The 18735-nt window shown below is 57.9% G+C and overlaps 1 protein-coding gene and 1 long non-coding RNA gene across 4 annotated transcripts in view; one reads left to right on the top strand and one right to left on the bottom strand.

Moving 5' to 3' along the window:
- Window positions 1-8179, bottom strand: part of EFCAB6 (EF-hand calcium binding domain 6) — a 147575-nt gene extending 139396 nt beyond the window's left edge. Inside the window, exons 1-3 of the mRNA XM_045835134.1 lie at window positions 8063-8179; window positions 6805-6963; window positions 1579-1669 (exon numbers count right to left, since the gene is read on the bottom strand). Of these exons, the coding sequence (XP_045691090.1) occupies window positions 1579-1634 (56 nt within the window). The 5' untranslated portion in view covers window positions 1635-1669; window positions 6805-6963; window positions 8063-8179. The remainder of the gene's footprint in view (window positions 1-1578; window positions 1670-6804; window positions 6964-8062) is intronic.
- Window positions 8180-8349: 170 nt separating this feature from the next.
- On the top strand, window positions 8350-15739 carry LOC123816272. 3 transcript variants are annotated; one of them, XR_006785244.1, is made up of 3 exons: window positions 8350-8592; window positions 11342-11582; window positions 12326-15739. It is a non-coding gene; the product is annotated as an uncharacterized LOC123816272 (long non-coding RNA). The 3 variants fall into 3 exon arrangements; XR_006785245.1 differs by having other exon boundaries at window positions 8350-8915; window positions 13667-15739; XR_006785243.1 differs by having other exon boundaries at window positions 8350-8915.
- The last annotated feature ends 2996 nt before the right edge of the window (window positions 15740-18735 follow it).

The following is an 18735-nucleotide window of genomic DNA, read 5'->3' as shown; positions in this document are numbered from 1 at the left end:
CAGAAACAGCTGTGCCGGCACAGTGGGGCAGTGGCCTCCCTGCGTGAGGTGTCCTTCAGTGGACGCCGCGGCGCGCCGGCGGGAAGTGCCTGCCCCAGGGAGCGGGCACCCTGCCCGCCTCTCCCTCCCACCCCTGGGTCCCCCAGGCCGCTCTCCCCAAGCCCCACGCTCCTCTGCCCGTCCCTCTCCCACCCTCACCGGCCACCTCCTGCGCCCCTCCGTTCCAGGGGCACCCCACCCCTCGCAGAGGTCCCCTTGACCCCGCAGAGTCTGTCGGTCTGTCCTTCCCTGCACTGCACTCGTCACAAGCGGCGAGGATGCCGTTCACTCGGGGAAGCAGGAATGCGACTGTGGGCTCTGTGATGTCAACCAGTGTCTCTGCGCCGCGTGTCCCTGCGCGACGGTGCCCGGCGCGGCCCTGGGCCCGGCAGTGTTCACCAAGCAGACGAAGGAAGGGTTTTCGCTTCCCATTGCTCAAGCAGCTCTGCCATCCCCGCCACACCCCCGCTCCGGCCCTCCGGGGCAAAGCTTCGTCGCCAGCCCCGCTCTCCCTCAAACCCCGGGCCCTGACCACCGGTGCCCAGCGTCCCAAGGGCCCTTCGTGAGCGCCCGGGGCCCTCAGGACCGTCGGTGGCCGTCTCCCCGTCAGAGCACCGGTGTCCCGAGAGCAGGGCCCACGTGTGACGATGGCGAGCCCCAAAGTCAAGGACGCCGAGCGGAACTGAACTGAGGACTGTGGTCTGGGGGTCGTTTCCCCAGCCCGGACGCCCTGCCGCCCCAGAACGAGGACCCTGAAGAAGAAGCGTGTCTGGTTTTGTTTGTGACGCGCTCTCCCTCCGTTCCTAAAGCGCCTCAGAGACTCTCTCTTCCCTAAGACCGACCGTCTCAGACTCCCCGCCGCCCCCCCCAACGTGATGACAGACACGGCAACAGGCGCGGGGAAGCACGTGGTGTCGGAAGATCGGAGGGCGCTTGGCGGCTGTCAAACACTTGCTCCGCGTCAGAAACGCGCTGACTGGCAGCCTCTCCAAACGCAGGGGCTGGTGGAGACCACCCTCTGCCAGCTCGGCGGCGGGCGCAGACGGGGAGCGGTTAGCACGTCCTATTTATGGCGCGCCAGGCCCGCCAGTGCGCCAGGCGGGGAGGGGGGGAGGCGGCGCGGGCTCCCGCTCCGTCGGAAGCAAAGGTTTGCCGCTGCTGCCCCCTAGCGCCGGGAACGCGAATCCGCCCGGGACAAGCCGCCCGGCAGCGAGGCCAGCTGAGTGGCTCTCCGATGGGGCTCCGGCGGCCCCGCTGGGCACCACCACGTGGGGACCTGCAGCCTGAACACCCGTACCCCGATGCTTCCTGACGGGGTGGGCATGCAAGTTCCCGGACAATGCCGGCACAAACGTCAGCCTTCCGCACGTGCTGGCTGCGTGAATGACAACCAGAGGTGACGGGGAGCGGTGTCGTCATCCACCTGCAGAGCCCCCTGCCCCTCGGGGCCTCAGCCCCCGCACCGCACACCCTCGTGGCCTGAGCTGACTGCGGCCCCGGGGCGCCAGCAGCCCGGGTTCAGGAAGAGAGGCGTCTCACCTGGCCCTGGTGCTGCCCGACTTGGTGGTGTTGACATTCATTTTGCTGCGGTTCATTTCCTTCAAGACAAACGTTTCTGGATTTGTGTATCCTGGAAAACGAGAGAGCAGTGGGTGAGGCCGGACTGGCCGACGGCTCTCCTTACGCAGCCCGTGAAGCCGAGAGGGCGGGGCCTCTGGGACCTCTGCAGGACCGTCGGGTCGCACCACCAGCTGCCGAGCGGGGTCCACACCTCGGGCAGGTTCTCCGCGTGGGCCTCCCCAGATGTCAGGTCTCCCGGGTGGGGGGTCTGTGCCGCCTCCTCCCATCACCTCCACCTCACACACACACACACACACACAACCACAACCACACACACAACCACAACCACACACCACGTATACAACATGCCCCCACACCACACACAACCACACACACGCCACCCCCCACACACACATCACTCTCTCACACACACACACACACACAACCACACACACACACACACAACCAACACCGCGCACACAAGATGCCCCCACACACACAACCACAACCACACACACGCCACCCCCCACACACACACACAACCACAACCACACACCACGTATACAACATGCCCCCACACCACACACATCACACACAACCACAAACACACACCACGTATACAACATGCCCCCACACCACACACACAACCACACACACCAGAGACACAACATGCCACCCCACACACATAACCACAACCACACACTACCGCACACACATGCCCCCACACCACACACACACAACCACACACCATGTATACAACATGCCCCCACACGCACACACACACACACACACACGCACACACACCCCTACTGTGGTCCCCTGCTTTCCTCGCATCAGCCACAGTCATCACTTCCAAGTGCTGACCTCGTGTTACTTCCCCGCTTTACAAATTCCCGTTGCTTCCCACTGCCCTTGGAATAGAGACCAAAGCCCTTAACGGCGTCAAAGGCCACACGGATGGATGGGCCCGCTGCTACTCCCGCTGCGTCCCTCTCCTGGTCTCCGTGGGCCGACCATGCTGGCCCGGGGCAGTCCCTCAGACGTGGCCCTTCCACGGGAAAGCCTTCTCCCGTACGCTGCAGCCCGCTGCCTAGGCCACTCGTGCCCCGCCCCACGCGGCCTGTGAATTCCTCCTCGTCCGGAAGACCAGCGGTTTCCACACCGCAGCATCCATCAGGATCACCTGCAAGGCTGGGCAGACTGCAACCGTGGGACCCAGCGCGGGACCCCGGTGCGGGGGTGGGGCCGAGAACGCGCTGGGCTGACGAGCTCCCAGGTGCTGCTGACGCCGAGACCCACCACCAGGGTCTCTGCGCACACATCACTTCCTCGGGGAGCCTTCCCCCACCGCCCCCTGCACCAGGGGGACCCCCACAGGGACCTCCGTTGTCCCCGATCGCCCGCAGCCCAGGGTGCAAGGGCGGGTCTGTGTGCACGAGTGTTCAACTGAGGCTCGTCTCTGGGGGCCCCAGGCCAGGGACCGGTGTTCAGAGGTGCTCAGACTCCCCGAGCGAGTGAAACGGCTTCCACTCCTGAACCCCAGCAAGCCAGGGCAGAAACCCCTGCCTGCAGCCGGGGCCCTCGAAGCAATGGGCAAGTGCTGTCGATTTTACTTGTAAACCCCCCTTGGGCCTCCTTGCTGCCCTGCCATCCCCAGTGTCGCCGCCTGCTTGCCCTCACTCGTCTGGGGGAGGAAACGGCCCCTTCCATTGCGTCCCGGTCCCCAGCTTCTCCCCCTGCTGCATCCTCCCCAGCTGCCAGGACGGCGGCGCCCTGGCTTTGACCGAACCGTGGTCACTCTGTAAGGTGCATCACTGAGGGGGCGTGAGGACACGCTGGGCCTCTCTGTACTGAATTCTGCAACTTTTTGGTCAATCTAAATTTTTTTTTTAATTAAAGAAAAAAAAGCATGCAACACTTCTCCAGAGCATAAGATCATTTACATCATTAATAACCTGGCCCCGGGCGACCCCTCCCGACGCCCCAGTCCCACGCACGCTGCGTTTTCACAGAACTCCGGATACTCCATGCGGTTCTCACCTCCACACTCTGGAATTTCCCTCCTGCTAGAACTTCCTTCCTCCTCTCCCACCGGGCACCCTCGATTCACCTTTCACGATTCAGAATGCGGCCCCTCCTTCGGGAGGTCCTCCTAGCCTCCCTGAACAAAACCAACCACGCCATGCCAGAGAGCTGAGCCTTAGAGTTGCGCTCTGCCCGCTGTTTTATTTGATGAAGGAAAGGACAGAAAGACCAGAGGCGCCCATCGTCCCACTGTTCTGCCGTGGGGCTGGGGAGGGGGGCCCTAAGTGTAAAGAAGAAGTATCAATACCTCCCCGCCCGCCCTCCCCCCCAGTTCTGCCGGTTTGCACTTCAATCCCCTCCTTCCCCACTTCCCCCCTGGCTGTGCACTGGCGCCCTCTAGTGGAGGGGCAGCAGCCCTCATCTCCCCACACTCGGCACCTACCCCGCAGCTGGCCACTCAGTGCGCTCTCCGCAGTCTCTGCTCTGGCCGACAGCTGCGGCCCACCCCCACCCCTGCGAGGGCGGGGAGCCCGGGCCGGTTCCATCCTCACTTTGAGAGCCAAGCCACGTTCTCAGTAAGAGCAAGCCCCGGGGGTGAGTTCTGTTAGGTCAACCCTGGCTTTACCTCGTCCTCAGTTCAGCTTTTCTATACAAAGAGAATTCTAAGACCTTAACGAACTCATGATTACTCCGGAACTTGGTCAAGACAAGCTCCGCCTCCCCACCCACCCAAAGCAGCCCCAGGTCACTGCCCGTCCCCTGCACGGCTCGCCCGCGGGCAGGAACCCCAGTCACAGGCGCTCTTCGCACTCGCACACGTGCTCGCCAGAGACGCACCGATGTCCAGCGCTTCACAGACGCTATTTATAGCAGAATCGCAACCAAGGTGCCATCCATCTGCCTTGGCATCCAGAGAAAACATAATCCGACACGAGACCGAGAAGTGCGCGCCGCCAAACAGAAATGGCACCAGAAGCGAAGACTGTTGGAACTGGTTTCTCGGGGTGGGGGGGGGACAATTCCTTGACTGAACTGGAAGAAGCCACAAGCCACACAGACTACTCTGGCAGCGCACTCCAGACACTTGGGAAAAGCCTTCTCCTTGTCTATCCCGATTATCAGATGGCTGTTCTGTGTGCCTCCGGACACCCCCGGCCCCGGAGAGGGCCCCCCTTCACCTCCCGTGCACTGACTCGGGCACCTGCCGAGCCCCCACAGCCCCCACAGTGGGGAAATCGAAGAGCTTGGAGTCAAGGAGACACGGAGCCCAGCTGGCTCCACTCTCTTCTGTGGAAACGCGCCAGTTCATTAGCCTCCTCCTGCCCCAGGTTCCTCGTCTGCAAAATGGAAATCATCCTTCCCTTTCAAGCGGGTGTGCCTCGCCTGGAGTCTAGGGACGAGGTCCGTGTGCGCTTCCGGAGGACTTCAAAGTCCCGGGGGTGAGATGCCAAGTGTGGGTGAGGTGACTTTTCCAGCCAGAGGGCGCATTACTTTCACCGGCGTCTCAAGGGACAGGTGGCCCCAAACGGCGAAGCGCCGCGCTCTGAAGGCCGTGGGAGGCTCACAGGTAATGCACCTACAGGGCCTGGCATTCGCTGCTTGGCAGCTGTATTAATTTCAGGTCCCACGAAGGCACAGAAAGGTCAGTCACCCAGACCCCAGGGCAGAAGGCAGGCGGACGCTGCAGAGTACGGCGTCCAGGGCCATCTCAGGTTCTCGCAGGCCGACAAAGGAGGGCAAGCCAGAGGCAGGGCAGAAGACCCCAGCAGGAGAGAGGGACAAGGCGCAGGCACCAAGGGCGCCAGGGCAGTCGGCGGCCATCACGGGGCGTCCTCGGTGCCTAGACAGGGCCCGGCACGTGGCAGGTGCTCGGCGAGGAACTGTGGGGTGAATCAGCCAACGGGTGGGCGCAGCCAGCCCGGGGGACAGGGAAACACCACTTACCAATTCCCAGGGGAAACCCACAATCCGGAGGGTGTCACTGACAAGTACTGATGTTCCAAATCGTTTTTAAAATTCCATACGAATGTGACGTTCCACATTCTCTCCCCGAACGGTGAGGACCCTGAGCCGGTCTCAGGCTTTGTGACGAACCCCAGGTCAACTGCCTGTTAGACACTGTGTTAGAAAGGCTTCATTTTTCCCACGGGGAATTAAAATGCCTTGTTTGCCTGGACAAAATTAACTCAATTTCCTTCTATTTTGTTTTTTAATTTTCTTTTACCCTGAGTTCAAGAAGCTCAGAGGTGAATGTGTAGCCCAACTGTATCAACCATTTTGGACAATCTGAGTATCTTCTTTCCTCCTGACGTCACTTTCCTATTCAGTCCGCACTGCTCATGACCCTGACTTATACAGGCTTCTCTCTACCACAGGCGGGTCTTCTTACAGTCACCGCAGGGCCTCCGCGGGGCGCAGAGAGCGTCACGGGCTGGAGAGCGCTGCACGGGTCAGGCGCACAGGTTCTATGCTCAGGCTGCCCCGGAGTGGAAGCCGCACGCTCCCCCTGTCTGCGTATTAGCCCCTTGAGTACCCCGTACAATGTCAAGGGTAACTGTACTTTTTCACAAGCAGCTGATGGGCACTACATTAAAACAGTTACGTGAGGCTCCGACCTGTGCCTGGAACACAGCAAGTGCTCAACAAGCATCAGCCAGGAGCGGCAGGCATGGCTGCAGTGCCGACAGAGGGAGCAGCGAACCTGCGGGCGGATGCATGCGGAGGGATAGCAGCGCACCCGCGGAAGGATACATGCATAGAGGGGCGGCACTGCCACCCGAGGCAAAGTGAACCCAACCCACTGGCGGGCAAAGGTCACAGCCAGGAGGAAGAAGTGGAACATAAAGCTCTCCCACGTAGGACGGTCTCCAGTCACAGTTTCACAGACATATCCCTTCACTTTACAGTCACGTCTTCTAAATGGTGGGGGTACCCTGGGCAGTATTGGGCTGAAGGTGAATTAGTCTTTAAATATTACAAGAATCCAAACATAATTGTGCAAGCCTCAAGGAGGGTATTTTTAGATACACTTCCCAGAAGGTAAGCAGCCGGTAGCTTCCTGTCTCCCCTGCAGTTTCTCGTCTATTCTTACAGCGAATGTTTCCATTCTGGGGGGAAAGGGTCATCTGAGAACACCTCCAGCGGCTCTCGCCGCTGCGAACTCGCACAGTCAGCACACACCTGGGAAGGAGCTTCATTAAAGCCGCCGTCTTGTTAACAGCCAGCGGCCTCCCAGGGGGTCCCTGCTCTGGGCGGGTGCCCGCCCCATCTCCCGGAGCCGGTTGTTTCTCCAGGGGCCACACCGCTGGGGACGTCACAGCATGAGGAAGAGGTGGAAGGCTGCAAAAGAGCAGAAACAGAGGCAGGCAAAATTGGAGAGCAGATTTAAAGTCTCACATCAGCATTTCTTGACAGCTGCCTAGCAGCACCTCCTGTGCGACAACAGTAAACTGAAGGGGTAGGGCAAAGGCAAGTGCAGAAAACTGAAATAAAACCCGTGCCCTCTTCAAGCTTGCATCCGGGTGGGGTGGGAGACCAGCGTTCCCAGGTAACCGAAGGGCCCGTGCCTGACTCACTTTCCCACCCCCTGGATGCGGCCCACTAAATGCCCGTTGGATTGAAGAAAACGAACAAAAGAAACATGAAAAAACTGCGGGGTATGAAAGTTGCTTTTTTTTTTTTACAGCATTTCTATAAATCCACCCATTTAGGGGGACATACGTAAGAAGCAGTAGTAATTTAGTGATTTACCAATGGCCTTCGGTTCTGTACAACCGACCATTCCGAGTGCCTCCAAATCAAATGTCTGAGGATAACCATGTGTGGTCCACGGAAAAAGAATATTCTAGAAAGACCGGAGATTTTTGACATGGGATCGAAATGCTGAGTTTAAATTCTGACTTTGCAACTTCCCAGTCGTGTGATTTGGGGACAGTCCTCTTCACCCCACAGGGCTCAAGTCCCCACCTAGGAGGTGGGGTTGACAACGCTACTCAGCAGAGTGCTGTGGGGACAGATGAAACACGGGCCATGAAACCTTCTGTACACGGGGGCGAATGAGGCATTACCACACGTTTCTCACGAGACCCTCACAGATCCGGGGAGGAAGAAAGATGGTACCACCGTCCACCTTGTTTACAGTCTGACTTCCCCAAACACCAGGTCAGCTCCACCAGAACAGGGCCGTCCTATTCACCGCAGCAGCCGCAGAACCTCCACGAGCGTGGCACCTGCTGGCGCGCCACACACACGGCAGAAAACGAGTCACCAGCGCTCCACCACGGACGAGGAAGGGAGGCTCCGCGCCCCGGGCGTGGCCAGGAGCCGTCTCGGGGCTGCGGGACCTCCCGAGCGGCACGCCCGCCACCCACACACTCGGACTCTCGCCGCCCCACTTCGACTCGCGCACGGTCCGGGTGCCGAGGACGCGCCGCCTTACCCTCGCCCCCTTCCTATTCTCCTCGTGGGGCGAGAAGTGCGCGCTGGGTGCCCGGGACGCCTGGACGCGGAGACCCAGCCCACTCGAGGGCTCTAGGACGCTGTTGCCCGAGCGACGACGACACTCGCGGACTGGAGAATGTTTCTCCGCACTCGGTAATAAGCTGAGCTCCGATTGGCGAAGTGGACGACAGAGTCGAGAGGGCGGAGGGGCGTGGCCAAGCCCGCGGCCGGCCCGCACGGTGGCTCCGCCCCCCGGTGGAAGGGACTTCCGCCGGAAGTGCTGTGGCCGAGACGGGGGAACCTGTTCTGAGGTCGTGCGTCAGGAAAGCGGACTTCTGTTACGCTGCCTCCGCGCGAACTGAGGTTTGGGCCGGTCGCGCCGAACCATTCGAACCGTCCCGCGTGGCCTGGGGGAAGCCGGTCTTCCCCTGAGAAGCACCCCTCACCAGTAAAACCGGGGGCCTGGTGTGTGGGTGCAGGGACAAATGTTTCCAAAGCCCCGACCCCCCGTGCTGCGCCTTCCTGGAGGTTAGCATTTACGGTTGTGGTTGTTGCACTAGTTGTTGGCCTGTCACGTTGTGTCCCGCCACCTTCCCCGGACTTCGCCCACAGGGTGTCCCCAGCCCCGCCCGGCCTGCGCTTGGGCGGCTGCGGGGGCCGGGCGCCAGGGGAGCCCGTTCTTACCCACACTCGGCAGGCAGAGTGGGCGCTCAGTAAGTCGTGTTGATAATCATAATAGCAACGACAGTAGTCGTCGCTGGCTCTTAGGGAGCACATCCCTTTGCCAGGCACCCATCCAAGTATGTCACTTGCCATTTAATGTGAACTGATCTGCCCGGCAGCCCCAAGAGGTGGGTGCTACGATTATTCCCACTTTACGGATAGGAAACTGAGGCCCAGAGGGTCTTTCACCCAAGGACACACAGGTACTCAATGGCAGGACCCTGCCGCACCACCCGCTTGTGTAGCGAGGCAGCGACTCGGCGTCAGCCGGCTCAGGACTTCGCTCCCCGCGATTCTGCCAGCAGGGCAATTACAGGGTGCCCGGCCCAGAGCGTGGGAGACGTTTTACGGTCCCTGCTTGGCAAGGTGACCACAGTGCTGGTGGCTAGTTTTCCTACTCTCCGAGGGAGTTATTTCCTAGGCCGTCTCCCCCGGGGACCTGCACCCTTTACCTCGTCACCCAGCGTGAAGGGCCGGCCTGAGGATCTCACCGAGAAACGCATTCCGTGAGAACGGAGCACACCGGTTGTCTCGTAACCACTTGGCACCATTTCTTGCCTTGCTCTTGTTCCAAAAGATGAACGGTCACTTTGCATAGAGGCCGGTCCCTCCGCTGGGGTCCTCCATCCCGTCCCCCTTTGCGTCCTCTTGGACTTAGTTGATTAGGTCACCAGTTCTTAAAAGTGTGGCCGGGGAACCCCTGCCATCTGGAGACCCTTTCCATGAGTCCATAATCATCAAAACTGTTTTCAAAGTAATACTAAGATGTTGCTTGCCTTTTCACTTCTTTTTTTTTAAGATTTTATTTATTTACTTTTAGAGAGAGGGGAAGGGAGGGAGAAAGAGGGAGAGAAACATCAGTGTGTGGTTGCCCCTCGAGCGCCCCCTACTGGGGACCTGGCCCAAAACCCAGGCATGTGCCCTGACTGGGAATCACACCAGCGACCCTTTGGTTCTCAGACCAGCACTGAATCCACTCAGCCACACCAGCCAGGGCTCACTTCTGGTTTTTTTTAATCCTCACCCATGGACACGTTTACTGATCTTAGAGAGAAAGGGGGAGGGGGAGAGAGAGAAAAAGAAACATCCAGGTGAGAGAGAAACGTTGATTGGTTGCCTCCTGTATGCACCCTAAGGACAGAGCCCACAACCTCGGTACGTGCCCTGACTGGGGATTGAACCCACAACCTTTTGGCGTAGAAGATGATGCTCCAACCAACTGACCCACCTGGCCAGGGTGCACTTTCTTCTTCTTTAAGACACCTGTTTAAGGCTGTAAGTCCTCCTCTAGGTATGGTTGCAGCTGCATCCTCTGAGTGCTGGTATGATAGATCTTAGTTAGCATTTGATTCGAAATCTTGTTTCAGTTTCCATTGTGATGTCTTTTTTGACACACGGTAGTATGGGACTGTATTAATTTCCAAGTATTTGGGCATCCTTCAGCTATTTTCTGGTTGTTGATTTCAGCCTAATCCCGCTGCGGTCAGAGAACATGCAAGGAGAATGTTAGTTTACTGAGATTTTCAAAGACTGACTGTGTGGCTCGCCAGACAGTCAGTTTGGTAAATGTTCTGTGCGCACATGAAAATAATTTGTATTTTGCCATTGTTAGGTGAAGTTGTTGGGGGTTTTTTGGTCATTAGGTCAAATATGTCGATTGTGTAGTCGGAATTTTCCATTTCTTTTCTAGTTTTTGTTGTTACTGCTATTTGTTCTTTGAGTTTCCAAGAGAGAGGACACTACATTGTATTTAGTGTGGGTCTGCTGGCATTAATTGATTCCATTTTTATTTATCTGAAAATGTATATATTCCCCTTCATGTTTAAAGGATACTCTTCCTGCGTATAGAACTCCAGCTGTGCAGCTATTTTTATTCAGCATCTTAAAGGGGCCATATTCTACCTCGCATCGTTTCTGTTGCAGAGTCTGCTGTCTGTGTAATTGTTATTCCTTTGAAAGTAATGTGTCTTTCTTTTCTCTGGAAAATGTTAAGCTCGGTCTGGGTGCGGTTTTCTTTGTCTTCGTTCTGCGTGGGGTTTGTAGCCTCCGGAATACCTGGCTTCCTGTCTCCCGTCACTCCGCGGAGACGCGCAGCCAGCGTTCCCTCCAGTACTGCTCTGCCCACTTTCTCTTTTCCTTCCGGGGCTGTGGGCTTCACACGAGGACAGTCGTTGTTTTAAAAAGTCCATTCTGGCCCTGGCAGCTCGGTTGGCTTGAGTGTCGTCCCACAACCAAAGGGTTGCAGGTTCGATCCCCAGTCCGGAACATGCAGGAGGCAACCAATGGATACTTCTCTCTCTCTAGCATCTACGTTTCTCTCTTTCCCTCCCTCTCTCCCTTCCTGTCTCTCTCTAAAAGCAATTTTTTAAGAAATGTCCTCGGGTGAAGATAAAAAAAGAATACACTCATTGGCTATTTGTAATCTCCAGGATTATCTCATTGGATTGTATTTTAGAAGACCTATTTTAAATAACCCCTAACACATCCAACGCCAACAAATGTAATGCCGTGGCAGTAGGAAATGGCTGAAGCTTTTACATTTCTCTCCCTCCAGGCCCGTCAGGCGCCCTTGTCTCCAGAACTGGCCGTGGCCAGGGGGTCTGTTGTTGGAAACCAAGTCACTGAGTGACAAGCTGCTGCGTGAGAGTCTTTGCACCGATTCCTGTCTTTGTAACTTCTTTCTGAGGGAAGATGGTGGGCGAAGAGCCCTGACTCATAGCTGGCTGTGGGGGCAAACACAGGACCTAATGATGCTCTTCTGAACCGGCCTGAACTCGGCAGTGCAGCCCTCACTGGTGAGTGGGGCGCGGCTGGGCCAGCCGGGCCCAGGGCGGGGAAACGGAGAATCCTCCTCCTGCTTGCTTCCTGGAACACAAGGGCTTCCCCATGCGTTCAGGTGACTGATTAGATCACTCTCCCATGAGGCTTTGTCATGCAGTTTTTCCCCCTAAGAACATCTTCACTCAGAGTGTTTGCCCTGATCTGGGCCATTTCTCACTTCCGTGTGAAGAGCTAACTTAGTTTGGGGTTTTGTTTTGTTTTGTTTTTACAAGAAACTCACTGCCCAAGAAATTCACCTCACTGTGTATTGTCCTGATCAGCCCGTAAAACCTATTAGATTAGGTTTTCTGTCTGCTCAAACAGACAAGAAGAGCTCCGTAAAGAGGAGTTTGGGGGGAGGAATCACTGTCCGTTCCCCCTCCATCCCCGTGGGTGCTCTGTGGCGAATCTGCCGTCAGCAGAGCTGAACCTGCTCCCTTGTCCAGGGCACCGCCCGCTGACCGTCAGAGAGACCAGGGAGACTCCCTGCCCAGGGAATTCTGACGGGCCCGCCACTGACGCCCAGTGCAGGGCCCCGCGCTCAGAACCGCTGCGGGGGCTCCGGGGAAGCCGACCGCGGGAGGCTGGGGACATGGCTTCACCCTGTGACCCCCAGCAGACCGCTCATTTCCCCCGCGTCAGGAGGGCGCTCGGGGGCTGTGGAGAGCTGTGTCCCCTCCCCGGGCGGTGAGTGCTCAAGGCCGCCCTGTCCCCACAGAGTGTGTACGCCCAGGAGAGCGGGCCCTGCCACCAGCCTGTAAGCGTCTCACGGTGACCTATATGGCGTCACAGACGGAGGTCCGCCCTCGCCTGAGGGCGCAGACAGCGGGAACTGCCGGACCCTGGGAAGCGCTGCTGCCACCTTGCCCGTCGGATGGCGGGAGGGGGAGCCCACGGGCGACCCGGGCTCACAGGCTGGGGCCAGCGGGCCCCCGGCGGGGGGAGAGCTCTCCGAGTTCCTGCCATTCTTTCCGTGGCCTCACGCAGCGGACACCGGCTCTCCAGAGCCGCCCTTGGGGGACGCTTTTTTAAATTTTTTGTTTCTATTTTGTTCTGATTCAAGAGACAGGGAAGGGAGAAAGAGAAACACTGACCGTCTGCCTCCTGCCAGTCAGGGATCTAGCCCGTAACCAGGGCTTGCACCCTGAGGGGGAATCGAACCAGCGACCTTTTGGTAGCGGATCAACACTCCAACCAGCTGAGCCCCGCTGTCCAGGGCAGGGGGAGAGGTTTTTAAGTGAGCGAGGAATAAGTCGCTCCTTTGGCAGAGCTGCTGTGGTTCTTTTTTCTGCACCGAAATAGATGCTCATTCCCGCAGACAGTGACCTTGGATGACGCAGCTGCTCCTGTCAGGCCAGCCAGCCCAGAACACGTGGCACCTGTGCACCCTGTCACTCCATGTAATGGATTAGCACGTGTACACAGGGGCCCTGCTCCTGCCGGCTCTGGGGCCGTGCGTCGTGGGGGCTGCGAGCAGGCCTGCCAGCACCCCAGCAGGCCCCTCCCCTTCAGTGGGCTAATGTGCTTTCAGGCTCTCAATTTCCTCTCCCAGTTACCGCTTGTCTCCTTTCATGGAAACAGGAATCAGAATCCACTTATCTTGCTCCCGAACAAGATTCCACAGTGCGGAATGCTGGTATTTAGAATTTTAATGAGTCCTGCACTCCGCACATTGTACTGCAGCAATCTTCGGAGAACGGTTCCCCCTCCCCCACCCCCGGGGGACAAAGAAGCAGTTCGGAAACAACAATTTCATGTTTTATACACCTGGGCCACCGGCAAACCCCTGACAATCACTAGTGATTCTCTTTGCTGAGAGCCAGGATCTTGCAACAGCTTGTAATTAGTACTGTTTAGCATTTAATTTGCCTTTAGTTAGGTAACAAGCATTTATTGATTACCTGATAGGAACAGAGCGCTGTGGTAAGCACAGTGTGGGGACCAAGTGACGGATGAGCACAGTCCCTACTTATAGTCTGCTTGGGGCTGAAAATGGGTGCTTTGGAAAATAAATTCGAAAAACAGTTACAAAAATGTTTCCTTAACTATGCTGCCACAGGAAGTTATTGCTCTTCCGGAATCCAAGGCTGTAACTCCTGGCACACGCCATTCTGAGGAGGAAAGTTCTCGTGGCCGCATCCTATCTCGTGGCGGGAGAGGAGACACACCGGTCCCCCGCCCTCTGAGCTGAGGATGGGCCCAGCCTCCTCCTCTGGAAAGCCCCAAGTGCGGTACGGACTCGGGACAGAGGTGGCCGCCAGCCACGGGAAGCTGGCGTGTCTGCCACAGTGGGCAACCCCCTCATGTGTCTGGTAACAATGGGATCCTAGGTGCCTCCAGGATGGCAGTGCCCGTGACCCAAGACTAACTCACAGAGGCCTCCTGGACACTGAGTCTTAAGGCCAGCTGGAGGCTGGCGGTAGACATGAATTGGCAGCACTTAGCAATAGCAGGGACCCACAGCAGCCTTGAGAAAAACGAGAGCAAAGTTGGAGGAATCATGCTACCTGATACCAAACTGTAGTTCAAGGCCATGGTGATCAACACAGCCTGGTGCTGGCATAAGAACCAGACACAGAGATCAGTGGGACAGTTCAGAGAGCCCAGAAGGACGCCCACACCTGCATGGTCAGTGAGTCTGTGACAAAGAAGGCAAGAATATAAAACGGGGCGACGACAGTCTAGTCAGTCAGTGGTGTTGGGAAAAATGAACAGCTACAGGGAAAGAATGAAAGGAGACCACCTCCTTACCCCACGTACAAGAACAGGCTCAAAATGGGTTAAAGACTTAAGTGTAAAACCTGAAACCATGAAACTCCTGGAAGAAAACTGGCAGTAAAATCTCTGACTTTGCTCTTAGTAGTATTTTTTTCTGGTGTATTTCCTCAAACAAGGGAAACAAGAGAGAAAAATAAACAAATGAGACTGCATCAAACTAAGAAGGGTTTGCGCAGCAAAGGAAACCGCCATAGAAACACAAAGACAGCCGACAGTTCATGGGAAGATACTCGCCAATGATACACCTGATGAGAAGCAATATCCAAAATGTATGAAGAACGCATACAACTCAACACACACACAATTAGAAAGTGGGCGGAGGACCTGAATAGACACTCTCTGAAAAGGACATCCAGATGTCCAGTAGACATGTGACAAGGTGCCCAGCGTCACCAGTCAGCAGAGAGACACAAACCAGAATGAGACAGTCCCCTCACGACTGTCCGGACGGCCATCACCAGTACTCAGCAGACAGGCTCAGAGAGGGTGTGGAGGAGGGGAACCTTCCCGCGTTGTTAGTGGGGTTGCTGGTGGGTGCAGCCAGTGTGGAAAACAGCATGGGGGTTCCTCAAAATATTGAAAAATCGAACTGCCTTCTGACCCAGCAAGTCTACTTCTGGGCGTTTATCCAAAGAAACCCAGGATAGTAATTCAAAAAGACACGTGCACCCCCGTGTTCACTGCAGCATCATTTACAGCAGCCAAGATCTGGGGGCAGCCCAAGTGCCCGTCAGTAGACAACTGGATGAAAAAGCGGTGGTGCGTGTATACAGTGGAATATTACCTGGCCACAAAAAAACAAAATCTTAACCATTTGTGTGCGCCAACATGGATGAATCTGAAGAGCATTATGCTAAGTGAGATAAGTCAGAGAAAGACGAAAACCACCCGATTTCACCTATATGTGGAATCTGGAAAACAAACAACAAAATGGAGATAGACGCCCAGACACAGAGCACAGGCTGGTGGCTGCTGGACGGTGGGGAGAGGCTGGGGGCCGGGCAGGGAGGCTCGGGGGTTGAGAAGGGCAGACGGGCAGGTACGGGGCAGACTCGGGGCCAGGAGGTCCGGCACAGCAAGTGGGGTCACCACGGTGTGATGATTGTGTCCAGTGCCAGGCGGGCGCTGGACTTGCTGGGGACCGCTTTGTTAAGTATGTAAATGTGTAAGCACAGGATCATGCACCTGAAACTGATATAAAGTAACATTGGAAGTCAGCTGTAATCGACAAAAATGAGTAGATGAGCCCTGGCTGGCGTAGCTCAGTGGATTGAGCTCGGTCTGCAAACCAAAGCATCGCAGGTTCGATTCCCAGTCAGGGCACATGCCTGGGTTGCAGGCCACAGCCCCCAGCAAATGCACGTTGATGTTTCTCTCTCTCTTTCTCCCTCTCTTCCCTTTCTAAAAATAAATAAAATATTTTATAAAAATTAAAATACCTACTGTTTAAAATAAATAAATAAATAAATAATAAAAATAAATAGATGTTTCAAACTGGCAGGGAAGGGTTAGGTCAGGGCCCTGGAGGAGCCGTGTGCTGGGCCAGGCAGGGCCTGTGTGGTGAGGCGAGGCCCAGTCCTCGGCGCTCCTCCGGCCACTTCTTGTGAGCTACACTGTCGACCCGAAGGACAGCGAAGCAGACCTGACCGTAGCCTCCAGGAGCCGGTGGTCACTGGGCCCTGGGAATGCCGTGAGAAGCAGGCCGGGGGGCTCTTGGCATAGACCACGGACTTCAAGCCTCATTGGGCGTCACCCTGGTTAACCTGGGGAATGGCAGCCCAGGCAGAGGGGGCGCCCTGAGCGGGGCAGAGCCCCCCCCCCCCCCGCAGCCAGCGCTTCTTGAACAGCGTGAGATGAAGCTACCAACTGCGTTTGAGTGAAAAATAAAAATAAATGCGGACTGGAAAGGGGAGAGCAGAGAGGTAGGAACACCAGGGGGGAAGGAGACTCCCGCCAGTTCACGGACGTCTGTGGAAGGTGCACGGGGAGAGGAAGAGAGCAGCCGTGGGCCCCGGTGGCGGGCGCTCCTTCCGCAGGGACGGCCTGCTCACGGGACGGTAGGACTTCCGCTCCCAGCTGGGGCCCAGCGCCCCACATCCTTGTAGAGATGACAACTTGAAAGCGGATGGGATGCATTTTCTGGTTGATACTTACGTTTTAGACACATCTCACATTCTCCGATTTTAACAAGCGCCTTTAGCAGAACCCAGGCTCCCTTCCATCCGTGGTGGGCCCGGCACAGGGCATTGCCGATAGATAACAAACCCCGAGGAAAGAGATGGGGGGAGGAGGCGTGCCCAGTGAAGGGTGCAGGGTGGTGTCCACGGGCACCATGCTTCTGGGCTTGAGGGCGGAAGGCGAAGGAGGGGAACCAGGGGCTGTTGCCCACACCTGGATCTGGGAAGGCAGGGGCCTGTCAGGAAAGGTGTTCCGGGGGAAGGAAGGACACGAGTGACCGGGGTCACTGACAGTGAAGAGACCACGGACTGTAGGGACAAAGGCACAGAGCCGTGGGTGAGCAAGAGGAGCCGGGACGCCGGCCTGGCTTTTGTTTGGGGAAGCAAAGCCTCCAGGGGCGGGGCCGGGAGCAGCACTCGGAAGGTACAGGGCGGGAGGTTTTCAGGGAGGATGAAACTCTGACAAGGAAAGACGCAGCTCAGCAGAGCGGCGTTGATCTTATGCCAAACCGCCACCTAGCGAGAGAATGGCACAGCACAGCCCTGCTCCGGGGGTCACTGTCCGCGGAGGGGGCGGGGCAGCGAGGTGGGCGGGGCGAGGGGAGGGGCTGGGGCCCGGGGCCTGCGGAAGAGGGCAGAGAGGACCGCCAGCAGCGGGGCGGCTGCCCCGGGAGGGGGCGCGCTCCTCGGGGCTGGGCGTCCCGCTGCCAGGATGTCGGAGGGCATTCCTTGCTGACCAGGGCTGGACCGCCCGGCCGACCCGCCCCCCGGCCTGAAAGGAAGGCTGCCTCCAGGAGAGAGTGGGAGATGGTGTCTCGGAGGTGGGACTGGGGCCAAACCCTGCGGGAGGGCGAGACCTGCAGTGCAGCGTGATGGACGCCGAGGGCCGCCCCCCAGCCATCACAGACTGCGGTCGCCCTGCTCGGAAAGGCAGGTCAGCGCGTCCCGCACTTGGGACCTCCCAGGACAGGCTGCTAGCGGGTGTGCACCCGCCGTCCTGAGGGCGACCTCGCCGGGCGGCTGTCAACTCCGGCGTGGCCGCCAGGGGGCGCCCGCCGGCAGCGCTGGGTTTCCTTTCTGCTTCCGCGCCGGTGGCCAGGCTGCAAAGCGAGCAGGACGAAGATTGTGTCCGTCCGTGTGATGATGGCACCGCATCGGAGAAACCCCGTGACTTACCTGCCTAGCAGGGAGGGCTGCCGGGGGAGTGAGTTGGTGCCGGTCCGGCGGGGCTCAGGTGGTTGGAGTCGTCCCGCACACCAAACCGCACACCAAACGGTGTCGGTTCGATCCCAGGTCGGGGCGCGTGTGAAAGGCACCCAGTCCCGTCTCGCACATTGGTATTTCCCTCACCCCTCCCCCTCTCTAGAACCCATGGATATGTCCTTGGGTGAGGACTTGAAAAACCAAATGACAGGTTCCAGGTGGCACAGTATGGGGGTCCGAGAGAGCCCAAGACGGTCCGGCGCACAGAGCAGCTGTTTGGGAGTGAAACCTGGAGCTGGTCCCCAGAGCCCGGCCTGGGGTCTCACTGCTCTGTGAGGTTGGAAACCCTGGGGGCTGGTTCTGTAGAATCACGCCTGCCAGGGTCTCTCACCCCCCTCCCCCCGGCCCTGCTCACACCCCAGCATGCCTTTCTCCAGACGGGCCTTACCTGTCGGCTCCCAGCACCTTTCGCCCTGCATTACTTTGTCCTAGCTCCAGGTGGGCAAGGGAGGAGCCTTGGGTGCCAGTCCCCACACACGGCCCACGGGCGCTGGCTCGGAACTGGGCTGTTGGGTCCCGGGAGCCTCGGAGGTGCTCCAGCTCAGGGACCCTGAATCACACACAGGGCAAAGGCCCTGCACCCCCAGCCTGCACTCTAGTCACACACACCCAAGGGAGCTTCTGAGACCAGAGGCAGCCGTCCTGTGATCACACCTGCTCACGGCTTCCCCTCTGTTTGCACAGAACCCGAACTCTCGTGACCTGCAAGGCCCTCCCGGGGCTGGTGCCCGCCGCCCCAGCCTCCGTGCACCGCCCCACCCACCCGGGCCTCCCCCACAGGTCGCTCCAGGCCTGGGTCCCTCGCCCACTTCACTCCCGGCCCTTCAGGGGCACAGTGTTTTACGGGGACCCTTGGTCTCCTCGAGTCTGAATTCGCCTCAGGTTTTGCCTTGGGGGTGGTCTGCTCTTT

Source organism: Phyllostomus hastatus, unplaced genomic scaffold (assembly GCF_019186645.2).
Source record: "Phyllostomus hastatus isolate PE091 unplaced genomic scaffold, TTU_PhHast_1.1 phas_contig_198, whole genome shotgun sequence".
In the NCBI taxonomy this organism is placed as follows: domain Eukaryota; kingdom Metazoa; phylum Chordata; class Mammalia; order Chiroptera; family Phyllostomidae; genus Phyllostomus; species Phyllostomus hastatus.
Note: the sequence above shows the minus strand (reverse complement) of the source record. Positions and strands in the feature narration are given on the sequence as shown.